Source organism: Cibotium barometz, chromosome 47 (genome assembly GCF_041138505.1).
Source record: "Cibotium barometz isolate CiBa-2024 chromosome 47, ASM4113850v1, whole genome shotgun sequence".
NCBI classification, from domain to species: domain Eukaryota; kingdom Viridiplantae; phylum Streptophyta; class Polypodiopsida; order Cyatheales; family Cibotiaceae; genus Cibotium; species Cibotium barometz.
Window position 1 is genome coordinate 27,553,490 of NC_141092.1, and position 14,336 is coordinate 27,567,825.

The 14,336-nt window shown below is 41.6% G+C and overlaps 1 protein-coding gene across 1 annotated transcript in view; it reads right to left on the reverse strand.

Annotated features, from left to right (window-relative positions):
* Positions 1-305: 305 nt before the first annotated feature.
* The window catches only part of LOC147611553 (uncharacterized), a 33,489-nt gene continuing 19,458 nt past the window's right edge, over positions 306-14,336 (reverse strand). The window contains exons 2-4 of the mRNA XM_086784915.1: positions 1,675-1,860; positions 1,426-1,566; positions 306-1,330 (exon numbers count right to left, since the gene is read on the reverse strand). Coding sequence (XP_086641041.1) covers positions 347-1,330; positions 1,426-1,566; positions 1,675-1,860 — 1,311 coding nt within the window. The 3' untranslated portion in view covers positions 306-346. The remainder of the gene's footprint in view (positions 1,331-1,425; positions 1,567-1,674; positions 1,861-14,336) is intronic.

Consider the following 14,336-nt stretch of genomic DNA (forward strand, 5'->3'; position numbering starts at 1 on the left):
GCCCATTGCCAACCCAAACATGCTCCGATGGGGACCAAACTTTGCAAGCATGTGGGGGGGGCCCACCCCCACATGCTTGCAAAGTTTGGTCCCCATCGGAGCATGTTTGGGTACGATGGCATGGAGATTTTCAACAAACAATATGATAGCAAAAGTGTTAAGAAATATAATAAAATCAAGAACATCAACTAAAATGTAATGATACTCAATAATGAGAAAACTCATAATGATATAAACATCAAATAAGTACATCAGAATGAAAATGAGCTACCCCAGCTAGCCTGAGGTTAGTCACTGCCCAAAAATCTAAGTACAATGTAAGTGAGCTAACCCAGCTAGTCTGAGTTTAGTCACTATCAACAGCAACCCAATCAAAATCGTCATCTCTAACTGCCGGTCGACGTGCGCGTCGAGGCTGCTGTGCACGTCGAGGCGGCTGTGCCGGCTGCGGGGGTCGTCGAATGTCTGCGGGGAGGTCTGCCTCAAAGGAAGGATCGTGAGCTGGTGCCGGTATACTCGGGAGCTCACGAGTCCCAAAAGCTGCTATGGCCCTCTCTCTCTCTCTGCGTCGTGCTAATGCAAGACGCCTCTGTCTGTACACCCAAAATCTATAATCTGCAATGGTGCGTGTCTGCCACTCTGCTCGTGTAAGCTCCTCTGCTGTAAGGACACGCTGCTCATGAGAAGCAGCACTGCTGCTAGCACCATCACCCGCTGTGCCACTAGGGCCAGCACCACCCACGCGCTCAAATGCTGTCACCTGGCTCTCATGTAGCACTCTCTGGTAAGCGTCGAACTCATGTGAGCTCCACTCTATCTCAGGAGGCACCTCAGGCTCCTGGGCTCTATCGTCGAAGGCGTCGAGTCCCAAGTCCATAGCTGATGTAAAGTCGACAGGCCTCCCAGTCCTGGCATCTACTCGTACAAGGCCTGGGTGAAGATCATCGATGCCCAATACCCTGTACGTCGCTAAGTCGACGCGTGCACGGCAGGATGGGCATGCTGAGAACCGGACGAGCTCCTGGGTGATGCAAGACAAGTGGAAAATATGTCCACATCCTAGGGCATATCCTCCTGTACTGTCAATGTCCTCGATGCATAAACAGCAGCACGCATCCCGTAGGAAGGGAGGTGCATCCTGAGGGAGAGGTCGTCGAAAAACCTCTGTGATAGGCCGTGGATATAACGGTAGGTAAGGCACTGTCACATCGGATGATCTACGATACTCTCGAACATGCAGCATCAGCTGCTCTGCCCTGTGCTGGGCAATCTGCTCCATGATCTGATGATGCTGTGCCTCAGCTCTGGAGCTCTCTACCTCGGTCCGAGCCTACGCAAAAAAGTAAAGCATTAAAATATTTGGTTAGTCTCTCATTAGGTATTACTTAAAGAAATTTGTAACTTAAACGTGCAAGAGAAACCTACCTGCTGGATGTCGGACTCTCTCAGATGCTGTGCCTCTGCAGTAGCTGCCTCTGCCATCTGTAATGCAGCTCGGAGGCGGTCTATCTCCGCTCTCGCCTCTACCAACTCCTGAGTGAGCCTCTGAGTGGCAGGTGTGGGAACCTGCGTGACACAATCAACCATGCTGCTCATGTAAAAATATAGAAAAGTACATATAAACATGAAGATAAATGACCAAAAAAACTTAAGACGTAATCTATATGTAAATACCTCCACATCTGTCGTCGGTATAGCTCGTGAGAATAGGCGCACCACGTGCTGGATGCTCTCCGTGGTACTCCGTACGTCAATGCCGACCTGCGTGCCAAGAGCCTCTACTGTCGACAATGGCACAAAGGAAGGATCTGTGGCGGCAGGTGCTACACGAAGTGCTGGTGGAGGCCGCTTACCCTGGTCCTGGAGACGGCCTCGGCCAGCACCACCACCCGGACGATGGCTGGTGTAATCGACCTCCTCCCCTAAGACAAACTCCGCATATAACTGCTTTGCGAAGTATATGGGGATCTGGCGGTTGTTCGGCATCCTCCCATATGCGGCAACATATCGACTATAGATATGTGCCGCCATACGAGGATGCGAACACCGCGAAATAGTGAGGGGCTTCCCCGCCCCGGGCCTCATCCCACGACTATCGAGGAAAAGATCTAGGAAAGCCCCATCCCTAATAGGAGCAAGATCACAGACCTGACGATATGTCAGGCCATGTGACACCGGAGCAGCGCGATGGTGGGCTATCCACTCATCTACATAAACAATATCGTGAAGGCTACGAAGGGACGCAAGCATCGCCTCCAAGTCTGCCACGATATGTAATGTAGACGGAGTGTCTCTAGCACTCCTACGGATAGCCGCTAGCTCACGGTCTATCTCCGCGATGAGGTCCGCAATAGATGAGCGGCCCTCCTCGTGGCCCTCCTCGTGGCCCTCCATGCTAAAACCTAAGCCCAATGTGAAGGGTCCAATGTGAAGGGTCTAATGTGAAATGTCTAATGTGAAAGGTCTAATGCTTAGTGCTAAGTAGCACTAATGAAGCTAAAAACAAAGCTAATGGGCTCACTAACACTAATCCAAATCAAGAGAGAGCAAGGGAGTGAAAACGACTTGTGAAAATGAGCCAAAAAAAAAAGTTTTCCGGTTTTATAACCTCGATCGAGGTTCGGTAACATCATGCAATTTAGGGTTTGCAAGATTAACGCTCTGGATATTAGGGTTAGTGCAACATACGGCCAAGATACACACCTAATTCTAGGGTTGGGGAAGGATCGACGGCTGAGATTTGATATTAATATCTCGATCGAGGTAATTGGACGGCCACGATTTAGAGGCATTACCACGAAAAGGTATCTCGACGGTCAAGATTCATTATATACCTCGATCGAGATATTTAAACGGCCGAGATCGCATCTTCCAGCGTACGTAAATGGACGGTATAGATTGCGTTTCCTTATCTCGATCGAGATAATTGGACGGTGGATATTGCATCTACGTATCTCGATCGAGATATTCGGACGGTGCAGATTGAATCTCTATATCACGATCGAGATATTTGGACGGCTGAGATTTGAACTCAGTATCTCGATCGAGATATGGGGACGGTGGAGATTGTATCCGATTACCTCGAACAATGAATGGTCGCGATTGGATGTATATTTCTCGTTCGAGATACGTGGACGATGGAGATGTGCTAGTCAAATATGCCTACGGGGATACAGCGTGGCCCTGATGTGGATCCGAGTGGCATAGATATCTCGATCGAGATATTGTGGTGGCGGTGACATGTATTGGTGACATGGATGACGCCTGGAAAGCCGGACCTGCTAGCGTGGCATTAGTTGGCATCTCGATCGAGATATGTCGATTTAGGCTCGGGAGCCACGTGTCGTCTTTTGATTGGCGGCACTATCACGATCGAGGTACTCCGCCCGAGATGGATGGATGTCCCAATTTTGGAGAGAGTGAACGAAAGTGAGTACCCTCATCTTGCAACCACCCTGTATACGTAGATGTAGATGTATAGATGTAGATGTGAATGGAGATGTGGATGTATGCATGTAGATGTAGGTGTATAGACGTAGATGTGGATGTAGAGGTGGATGTATGCATGTAGATGTAGATGTATAGATGTGGATGTGAATGTGGAGTGGATGTATGCATGTAGATGTAGATGTATGGAGGTGAATGAGAATGTGGATGTGGATGTATGCATAGGGATGTAGATGTATGCATGTAGATGTGAATGCACGCATATAGTTGTGGATGTATGGATGTGAATATACGATTGTGATGTGAGGGAATATGAAGTGATGAGATGGAAATGAGGTGATGGGATGAGTATACATATAAATGGAATATGGAATAAGTAATGTAGATTGAGGAGGGATAATGTGGAAAAATGAAAGTTAAAATAGAAATTGTATTGTAAACTGTTTGTAAATGCTGTTTGTAAATGCTGTTTGTAAATGATTGTTTTATGTCAAGAATGCTGGGGGGAGCATTTTGACCGTCTTGTGATTAAGGTCGTGATGAGAAAGTTGCAACTGCTGACGGGGAGTCAATGAAGGACGTCTCGCGTAGCAAGGTCGGCCGAGGTCTTGACCAGCCTCGATGCGATTAAAATGGTGAGCTTCCGGTACGGTGGATGAGGGGCCAAGGAAGCGGCCTATGCGTGAAGCGCTAGGTTACCTGCGAAGGATCCTAGAGGGTGCTGACCATACGGTGCTCGGGCTCTGGGTTGCCTAGGATACCCACGCGTGCGTCGAGGAAGATATTGGATCAGAGTTGGAGTTGTTTTCTGAATTCGAGCATGGATCTGGTTGATTGACCTTGCTGGTCTTCAATGGATGAGTCCATGGCTCCTTATATGGATCTGTTGGTTGATCTTGCTGATCTTCAACGAGAGTCCATCTTGTTAAGTGATTATATTGCCAAGTATTATGGGCTAGGAACTATCGAAACGGCTCCTGAGCGTTCTAGTTGCCAATGATGCCATAGATACTCTGATGAAGGAATGATGGGAAATTAAGAATCAATTGGATAAATTGGAAGATGGTGATCAATGATACTATGGTTTTATTAAAGGATTGTTTTAAACTGGTTGAATCTGGTTGAAAAAGGCAATTTCATATTGGGTGTGTGAGTGGTGTGACTAGTTTTATTTTGCATGAACATCCGGCTAGGGGGCCTTGGAACTCTTTTCCTTGGTACCCGGGACAAAACCTAACCAAATTTTTAATTGGATCCCATCACTACAGTGGTTGGGCGGTTGGCTAACCCATGGGATTGGATGGGGTTAGGCTGGACTGATGGATCCGTAAATCGAGACTCAAACTTTTGTTTTTACGATAGAAAAAAAAAATAAATCCCGGACAGAAACTGTTCTATGGATAGGAATCAACGGCTGTGCCTCTTGAATGGGGAAAAAAGCGTTCATCCCAATGATCCAAGTGCAAGTTTCTTCCTTGAACTGACTAAGTATCTTATAGATGTAATCGGATCATCTCGATCAGAAATGATCTTGACTACGTTAGAGTAAAAAGTTATCCTGGTGGAATCGCCCGTGCTTTCCGGTAAAGGAAGTTTTTCCGGGTTCGGTTTTGGAACAACCGACGGATTAGTCTCTTATCCGGATATCCGTGGGCGAGGCCCCGAGTGTGGGACCCCTGTCCCGCGCGAGAAGCGCTACTTCCGCTGCCAGTACCCCGAATCCGTTGCTCGGTGGACTGTAAGATCCCTGTTCCCACCGAGCAACGGATTCGGGGTACTGGCAGCGGAAGTAGCGCTTCTCGCGCGGGACAGGGGTCCCACACTCGGGGCCTCGCCCACGGATATCCGGATAAGAGACTAATCCGTCGGTTGTTCCAAAACCGAACCCGGAAAAACTTCCTTTACCGGAAAGCACGGGCGATTCCACCAGGATAACTTTTTACTCTAACGTAGTCAAGATCATTTCTGATCGAGATGATCCGATTACATCTATAAGATACTTAGTCAGTTCAAGGAAGAAACTTGCACTTGGATCATTGGGATCAACGCTTTTTTCCCCATTCAAGAGGCACAGTCGTTGATTCCTATCCATAGAACAGTTTCTGTCCGGGATTTTTTTTTTTCTATCGTAAAAACAAAAGTTTGAGTCTCGATTTACGGATCCATCAGTCCAGCCTAGCCCCATCCAATCCCATGGGTTAGCCAACCGCCCAACCACTGTAGTGATGGGATCCAATTAAAAATTTGGTTAGGTTTTGTCCCGGGTACCAAGGAAAAGAGTTCCAAGGCCCCCTAGCCGGATGTTCATGCAAAATAAAACTAGTCACACCACTCACACACCCAATATGAAATTGCCTTTTTCAACCAGATTCAACCAGTTTAAAACAATCCTTTAATAAAACCATAGTATCATTGATCACCATCTTCCAATTTATCCAATTGATTCTTAATTCCCATCATTCCTTCATCAGAGTATCTATGGCATCATTGGCAACTAGAACGCTCAGGAGCCGTTTCGATAGTTCCTAGCCCATAATACTTGGCAATATAATCACTTAACAAGATGGACTCTCATAACCAACAGATCCATATAAGGAGCCATGGACTCATCCATTGAAGACCAGCAAGGTCAATCAACCAGATCCATGCTCGATTTCAGAAAACAACTCCAACTCTGTTCCAATATCTTCCTCGACGCACGCGTGGGTATCCTAGGCAACCCAGAGCCCGAGCACCGTATGGTCAGCACCCTCTAGGATCCTTCGCAGGTAACCTAGCGCTTCACGCATAGGCCGCTTCCTTGGCCCCTCATCCACCGTACCGGAAGCTCACCATTTTAATCGCACCGAGGCTGGTCAAGACCTCGGCCGACCTTGCTACGCGAGACGTCCTTCATTGACTCCCCGTCAGCAGTTGCAACTTTACCATCACGACTTTAATCACAAGACGGTCAAAATGCTCCCCCCAGCATTCTTGACATAAAACAATCATTTACAAACAGCATTTACAAACAGTATTTACAAACAGTTTACAACACAATTTCTATTTTAACTTTCATTTTTCCACATTATCCTTCATCTATCTACATTACTTATTCCATATTCCATTTATATGTATACTCATCCCATCACATCATTTCTATCTCATCATTTCAGATTCCCTCACATCGCATATCGTATATTCACATCCATACATCCACATCTATATGCGTACATTCACATCTACATGCATACATCTACATTTCTATGCATACATCCACATCCACATTCACATTCACCTCCATACATCTACATCTACATGCATACATCCACATCTCCATTCACATCTACATCTATACATCTACATCTACATGCATCCATCCACCTCCACATCCACATCTACATCTATACATCTACATCTACATGCATACATCCATATCTCCATTCCCATCTACATCTATACATCTACATCTACATGCATCCATCTACCTCCACATCCACATCTACATCTATACATCTACATCTACATGTATACATCCACCTCCACATCCACATCCGTATCTATACATCTACATCTACATGTATACATTCACATCCACATCTATACATCTACATCTACATGCATACATCCACATCTCCATTCACATCTACATCTATACATCTACATCTACATGCATCCATCTACCTCCACATCCACATCTACATCTATACATCTACATCTACATGTATACATCCACCTCCACATCCACATCCGTATCTATACATCTACATCTACATGTATACATTCACATCCACATCTATACATCTACATCTACATGCATACATCCACATCTCCATTCACATCTACATCTATACATCTACATCTACATGCATCCATCCACCTCCACATCCACATCTACATCTACAAGCATACATCCATATCTCCATTCCCATCTACATCTATACATCTACATCTACATGCATCCATCTACCTCCACATCCACATCTACATCTATACATCTACATCTACATGTATACATCCACCTCCACATCCACATCCGTATCTATACATCTACATCTACATGTATACATTCACATCCACATCTATACATCTACATCTACATGCATACATCCACATCTCCATTCACATCTACATCTATACATCTACATCTACATGCATCCATCTACCTCCACATCCACATCTACATCTATACATCTACATCTACATGTATACATCCACCTCCACATCCACATCCGTATCTATACATCTACATCTACATGTATACATTCACATCCACATCTATACATCTACATCTACATGCATACATCCACATCTCCATTCACATCTACATCTATACATCTACATCTACATGCATCCATCCACCTCCACATCCACATCTACATCTACATGCAAACATCCACATCTCCATACATAATAAAATTCTTTTAATTAATCTAGGATGATAGTTCCTAGAATATGGTAGGAAGTCCTCTTTTTATGCTTTGAATGAATTTATTTTATGCGTAATTTCTATAAAAATTTTTCCATAGCTCCGCTACTATGACTGATAAATCTCAATTTTTTTCTAAGGGATAAAGCTCATTATTAAAGAAATAATTAGAATGGTCTCTAATTGGATCATCAATCCATAATGGTCTCTAATTGGATCATTAAGAAAACAATTAGAATGGTCTCTAATTGGATCATCAATCCATAATAGTCTCTAATTGGATCATTAAGAAAACAATTAGAATGATTTCTAATTGGATCATCAATCCATAATGGTATCTAATTGGATCATTAAGAAAACAATTGGAATGGTCTCTAATTGGGTCATCAATCCATAATGGATTGAATCATCAATGTGCATAAACTAAAAGCATAGCAAAAGCCATTAATTTGGCCTCAAGCATAGCTTAATCTTGGATTAAGGAAAAGCTTTATGAAAAGCTTCATTTGGATTGAGAATGGGTCATGAGTATGACCATTTCTTGAGTGAGAGAGAGAAATTATAAAAACCATTAGAATTTAAATATAAGTGGAAATTAACTTCTATAGCATTTATTAAATTATGTAACTCTTCACTACTATTCACCAATTAACTTCAATAGCATTTAAAAAAACCATACCAATTAAACTTCTCAAGCTTGAGAGGGGTTGAGAAGAGAGAATCATTGAGTAATTATAGAAAGATCAAAATTCAATATACTTACCTTATAATTTGCTTGATTCTTTATTCACGGTAGAGGCCCCCAACCAATCAATTGGTTTAGTGTGTTGATGGAGCCACCAATGGGGATTGAAGAAAGAGAGAAGTATCAAAAACTAGTGAATTATTAAAGAATTCACAGTTCTTGGCTTAGGTAGAGTAGAGTAACAATGCCTAAGACACTCTATATTTTGGCTTAGGTGGAGTAGAGTAATAAAGCATAAGACACTCTATATTTTGGCTTAGGTGGAGTAGAGTAACAAGGCATAAGACACTATATATTTTGGCTTAGGAGGAGTAGAGTAACAAAGCATAAGACACTATCTAATTTGGCTTAGGTGGAGTAGAGTAACAAAGCATAAGAGACTATATATTTTGGCTTAGGTGGAGTAGAGTAACAAAGCATAAGAGACTATATATTTTGGCTTAGGTGGAGTAGAGTAACAAAGCATAAGAGACTATCTATTTTGGCTTAGGTGGAGTAGAGTAACAAAGCATAAGAGACTATATCTTTTTCAACAAGGGTAGGCTTCTATTTATAGGAAAATTTGAGCTCCTAACCAAACAAACTGATTCTAGAATTTTCCAAGTCAGTTTGGTCACTTTTTGACCATTTTTAGGTCACTTAAGCTAACTTTTTGGAACTAGACTTGAATTAGGAGAGAGGAGAGATAAAATATCTCAATTTTTATGAGTTTTAAACTCATTCAAGCATGTGAAATATGCACCTCCTTTAAAGAACTCCCCTTCCTTACATATGTGTCATAATGGAATCATTTTAATATTGCTCATAGTTTTTTACTAATAAACCTTGTACATTTTCAACTCTTCATCTTATGTGAGCATTTAAGGGACTCCCCTTCCTTACATATGTGTCATAATAAAATCATTATTCCCAAAATATCTCATATTTTTAATATTGCTCATAGTTTTTTTACTAATAAACCTTGTACATTTTTAACTCTTCATCTTATGTGAAATATGCACCTCCTTTAAAGAACTTCCCTTCCTTACATATGTGTTTATTTACTAATAAACCTTGTACATTTTCAACTCTTCATCTTATGTGAAATATGCACCTCCTTTAAAGAACTTCCCTTCCTTACATATGTGTTTATTTACTAATAAACCTTGTACATTTTCAACTCTTCATCTTATGTGAAATATGCACCTCCTTTAAAGAACTCCCCTTCCTTACATATGTGTTTATTTACTAATAAACCTTGTACATTTTCAACTCTTCATCTTATGTGAACATTTACTCAATTTTGGGTATCTTCTTTTACAATTTGGATTTATCTCCTCCCTACACATGGATTGATGCTATTGGTCCATAGGAACCTTAATTGGACCATAATCAAAAAAATTCTGAAAATCTAAACCCTTTAGACTAAGGTTCTTTATACCTATTTCCAATTAACTCCAATTGCACATTGGAAAATTCTTTTTGAATTTCTGTTTCAGGGGAACTTATTTTAATAAGATGAGTTATTTTTCTATCCAAAAATATTCATAATCTGAATATTCTCTCTCTAGAATAATTTTCTCTCTCTAGGCTAAAACAATTAGAAACAAGGTCTTTATATTTCTGAAGAGGGATTGATTACAGGGGAAGATACTAGACATCAAAAAGGGGTTGGGGGAGGAATCTTACATTCTACCCCACTTAAAAAACGCGAGATGTCCTCATCTCGCAACTTGGAATAATTTCGCAAGATGCACGAATATGAGACTTAGAGAAAAATTTTAATCACGATTAACCACCAAGAAAAGTCTTAAAGAGAGCAAGATTCAAAATAAGAACAAGATTTAAACTTTATTCATTCTCGGAACTTATACAGTAAAGATAGAGAAACTATTTACACTTCCATAAGCCCGTCCATCATATGGTCACAAAAGCAGTCCTCACAAGCTGCACAAGTATAGGGTAACTCATCTATGGGAATGATTCTGCTGGTTATTGCCGCACCTATCTCAGTGGTATGAGGTGATCTAACAAAAGGACCTCTGAGAGGCAAGCCAAAAACGGGGTAAAGGCATATCTTCTCATGAGGAAGAAAACACGCCAATAAGAAGACCCGCTCAGAAAACCCAAGATGCCTTGATCTCATGACGCAGTAGTATCGGGGACCCAAACCCAAAGCTTCAATAACCATGGCCAAGCGGACATTGTTACGAAAGTGCTGCTGACCCCAGGGTGTTACCCTAGTTATGTTTTGATAGGTCCGCCATTTGGTCTGCGCTATAGAAGTTTCTAGGTGAGGAAAAAGTGAGCGCTCATATTGTTCTATAAAGTCTTTCTTCACAGACTCTCTTGCGTCTTGAAGGTGAGAAATCATCATGGATAAAACTAGTTCTTGTTGCCAAGCCATGAAGGAGATTAAGAAAGAAAGGAGATTGATGGGAGTAAGATTACTGTGAGCGACAAGTAAAAGTTACGACTTATATAAAGGAAGGAGCTAGCGTAACCTAGAAGCCAACGGTAACTTGCCACTGAAGTTTTACCGTCTTTCCATGATTTGTGTTTGACACATTTTTCTATAGAAGGCATTAAGAATTTTGAGATGAGGAGATAAAAGAAACTTGTAGGCTAAGTCACCTACTTTCATTGAATTCAGATATAAGGTCACAATATCTGGAGGATAACTTCTTATACTCCCCAAGAGATAAAGAACTTCTTTTATTTTAGAGAGGGAATAATTATAAGATCAGAAAGGGTGATTCTTACTCCTGTATACCTCGAAGGAGGCTGGGGAGGAATCTTACATTCTACCCCACTTAAAAAGTGCGAGATGTCCTCATCTCGCAAGGTAGAGGATAGCTCTTTTTCTTAAGATCCAATTTTATTCTGGGGTTCCTTATATTCTGGTCAACCTAACAGAACACTGGGATAAATATCCCTTATATAGAACTCATCATTAAATAACAATTCATTCAGATCATATCATTCATATCTTTAACATGATAAAGGTCCATTAGACCGAAAAGTTTCCTTCGGAACATTCCTCCCCACGGAAATTTCAGTCAAGCAAGTTCTCAATTTGACATCCCTTAACTTGATCTACCGGTCAAGTATTAACAGTAGCAATCTGACAGCACAATCCACTAATCTCATAGTGATTTGCTGAATTCGTTATCATCATTTTAGTTATGAATATCATCACAGGGACTCGTCCCATTCCCCCTCATTGTGGTTTCATTATATTTCAACTAATTTTTGAAAATCAACATTTTTTTTCCAATCAGTATTTTCAATCAGCATTTTCAATCAGAATCCAAATCAATTCATCAATTCTCAAACAGAATTAAAAATCATATCAATCACATTCGAAATCATCATCTGGATAGCATTAACGCTTATAATTTCAAGTCTTAGATTTACTCGTATATACTGTCAGTAAAGAGCTGCAGTATACTCTCGGTATATACGCGTAGTCACGGCCCTTAGGATTATAAGGTAAATACTATCATGTCTAGGCCTCAAGCAAGTCAGGGATTCTATATAATTGCGGTACTTCCATCTGAAGAACCGATTACCAAATTATGAATTTCAGTTTGAATATCAAATTGTATGAATTATATCACACAATTATAACCTTTTGATGTTTCTTGATAAATTTTTGACATATTTGTCTTCTCAGTTGATCTTTATTAACCAAATGCTCTGATACCAACTGTAAGATCCCTGTTCCCACCGAGCAACGGATTCGGGGTACTGGCAGCGGAAGTAGCGCTTCTCGCGCGGGACAGGGGTCCCACACTCGGGGCCTCGCCCACGGATATCCGGATAAGAGACTAATCCGTCGGTTGTTCCAAAACCGAACCCGGAAAAACTTCCTTTACCGGAAAGCACGGGCGATTCCACCAGGATAACTTTTTACTCTAACGTAGTCAAGATCATTTCTGATCGAGATGATCCGATTACATCTATAAGATACTTAGTCAGTTCAAGGAAGAAACTTGCACTTGGATCATTGGGATCAACGCTTTTTTCCCCATTCAAGAGGCACAGCCGTTGATTCCTATCCATAGAACAGTTTCTGTCCGGGATTTTTTTTTTTCTATCGTAAAAACAAAAGTTTGAGTCTCGATTTACGGATCCATCAGTCCAGCCTAACCCCATCCAATCCCATGGGTTAGCCAACCGCCCAACCACTGTAGTGATGGGATCCAATTAAAAATTTGGTTAGGTTTTGTCCCGGGTACCAAGGAAAAGAGTTCCAAGGCCCCCTAGCCGGATGTTCATGCAAAATAAAACTAGTCACACCACTCACACACCCAATATGAAATTGCCTTTTTCAACCAGATTCAACCAGTTTAAAACAATCCTTTAATAAAACCATAGTATCATTGATCACCATCTTCCAATTTATCCAATTGATTCTTAATTCCCATCATTCCTTCATCAGAGTATCTATGGCATCATTGGCAACTAGAACGCTCAGGAGCCGTTTCGATAGTTCCTAGCCCATAATACTTGGCAATATAATCACTTAACAAGATGGACTCTCATTGAAGATCAGCAAGATCAACCAACAGATCCATATAAGGAGCCATGGACTCATCCATTGAAGACCAGCAAGGTCAATCAACCAGATCCATGCTCGATTTCAGAAAACAACTCCAACTCTGTTCCAATATCTTCCTCGACGCACGCGTGGGTATCCTAGGCAACCCAGAGCCCGAGCACCGTATGGTCAGCACCCTCTAGGATCCTTCGCAGGTAACCTAGCGCTTCACGCATAGGCCGCTTCCTTGGCCCCTCATCCACCGTACCGGAAGCTCACCATTTTAATCGCACCGAGGCTGGTCAAGACCTCGGCCGACCTTGCTACGCGAGACGTCCTTCATTGACTCCCCGTCAGCAGTTGCAACTTTACCATCACGACTTTAATCACAAGACGGTCAAAATGCTCCCCCCAGCATTCTTGACATAAAACAATCATTTACAAACAGCATTTACAAACAGTATTTACAAACAGTTTACAACACAATTTCTATTTTAACTTTCATTTTTCCACATTATCCTTCATCTATCTACATTACTTATTCCATATTCCATTTATATGTATACTCATCCCATCACATCATTTCTATCTCATCATTTCAGATTCCCTCACATCGCATATCGTATATTCACATCCATACATCCACATCTATATGCGTACATTCACATCTACATGCATACATCTACATTTCTATGCATACATCCACATCCACATTCACATTCACCTCCATACATCTACATCTACATGCATACATCCACATCTCCATTCACATCTACATCTATACATCTACATCTACATGCATCCATCCACCTCCACATCCACATCTACATCTATACATCTACATCTACATGCATACATCCATATCTCCATTCCCATCTACATCTATACATCTACATCTACATGCATCCATCTACCTCCACATCCACATCTACATCTATACATCTACATCTACATGTATACATCCACCTCCACATCCACATCCGTATCTATACATCTACATCTACATGTATACATTCACATCCACATCTATACATCTACATCTACATGCATACATCCACATCTCCATTCACATCTACATCTATACATCTACATCTACATGCATCCATCTACCTCCACATCCACATCTACATCTATACATCTACATCTACATGTATACATCCACCTCCACATCCACATCCGTATCTATACATCTACATCTACATGTATACATTCAC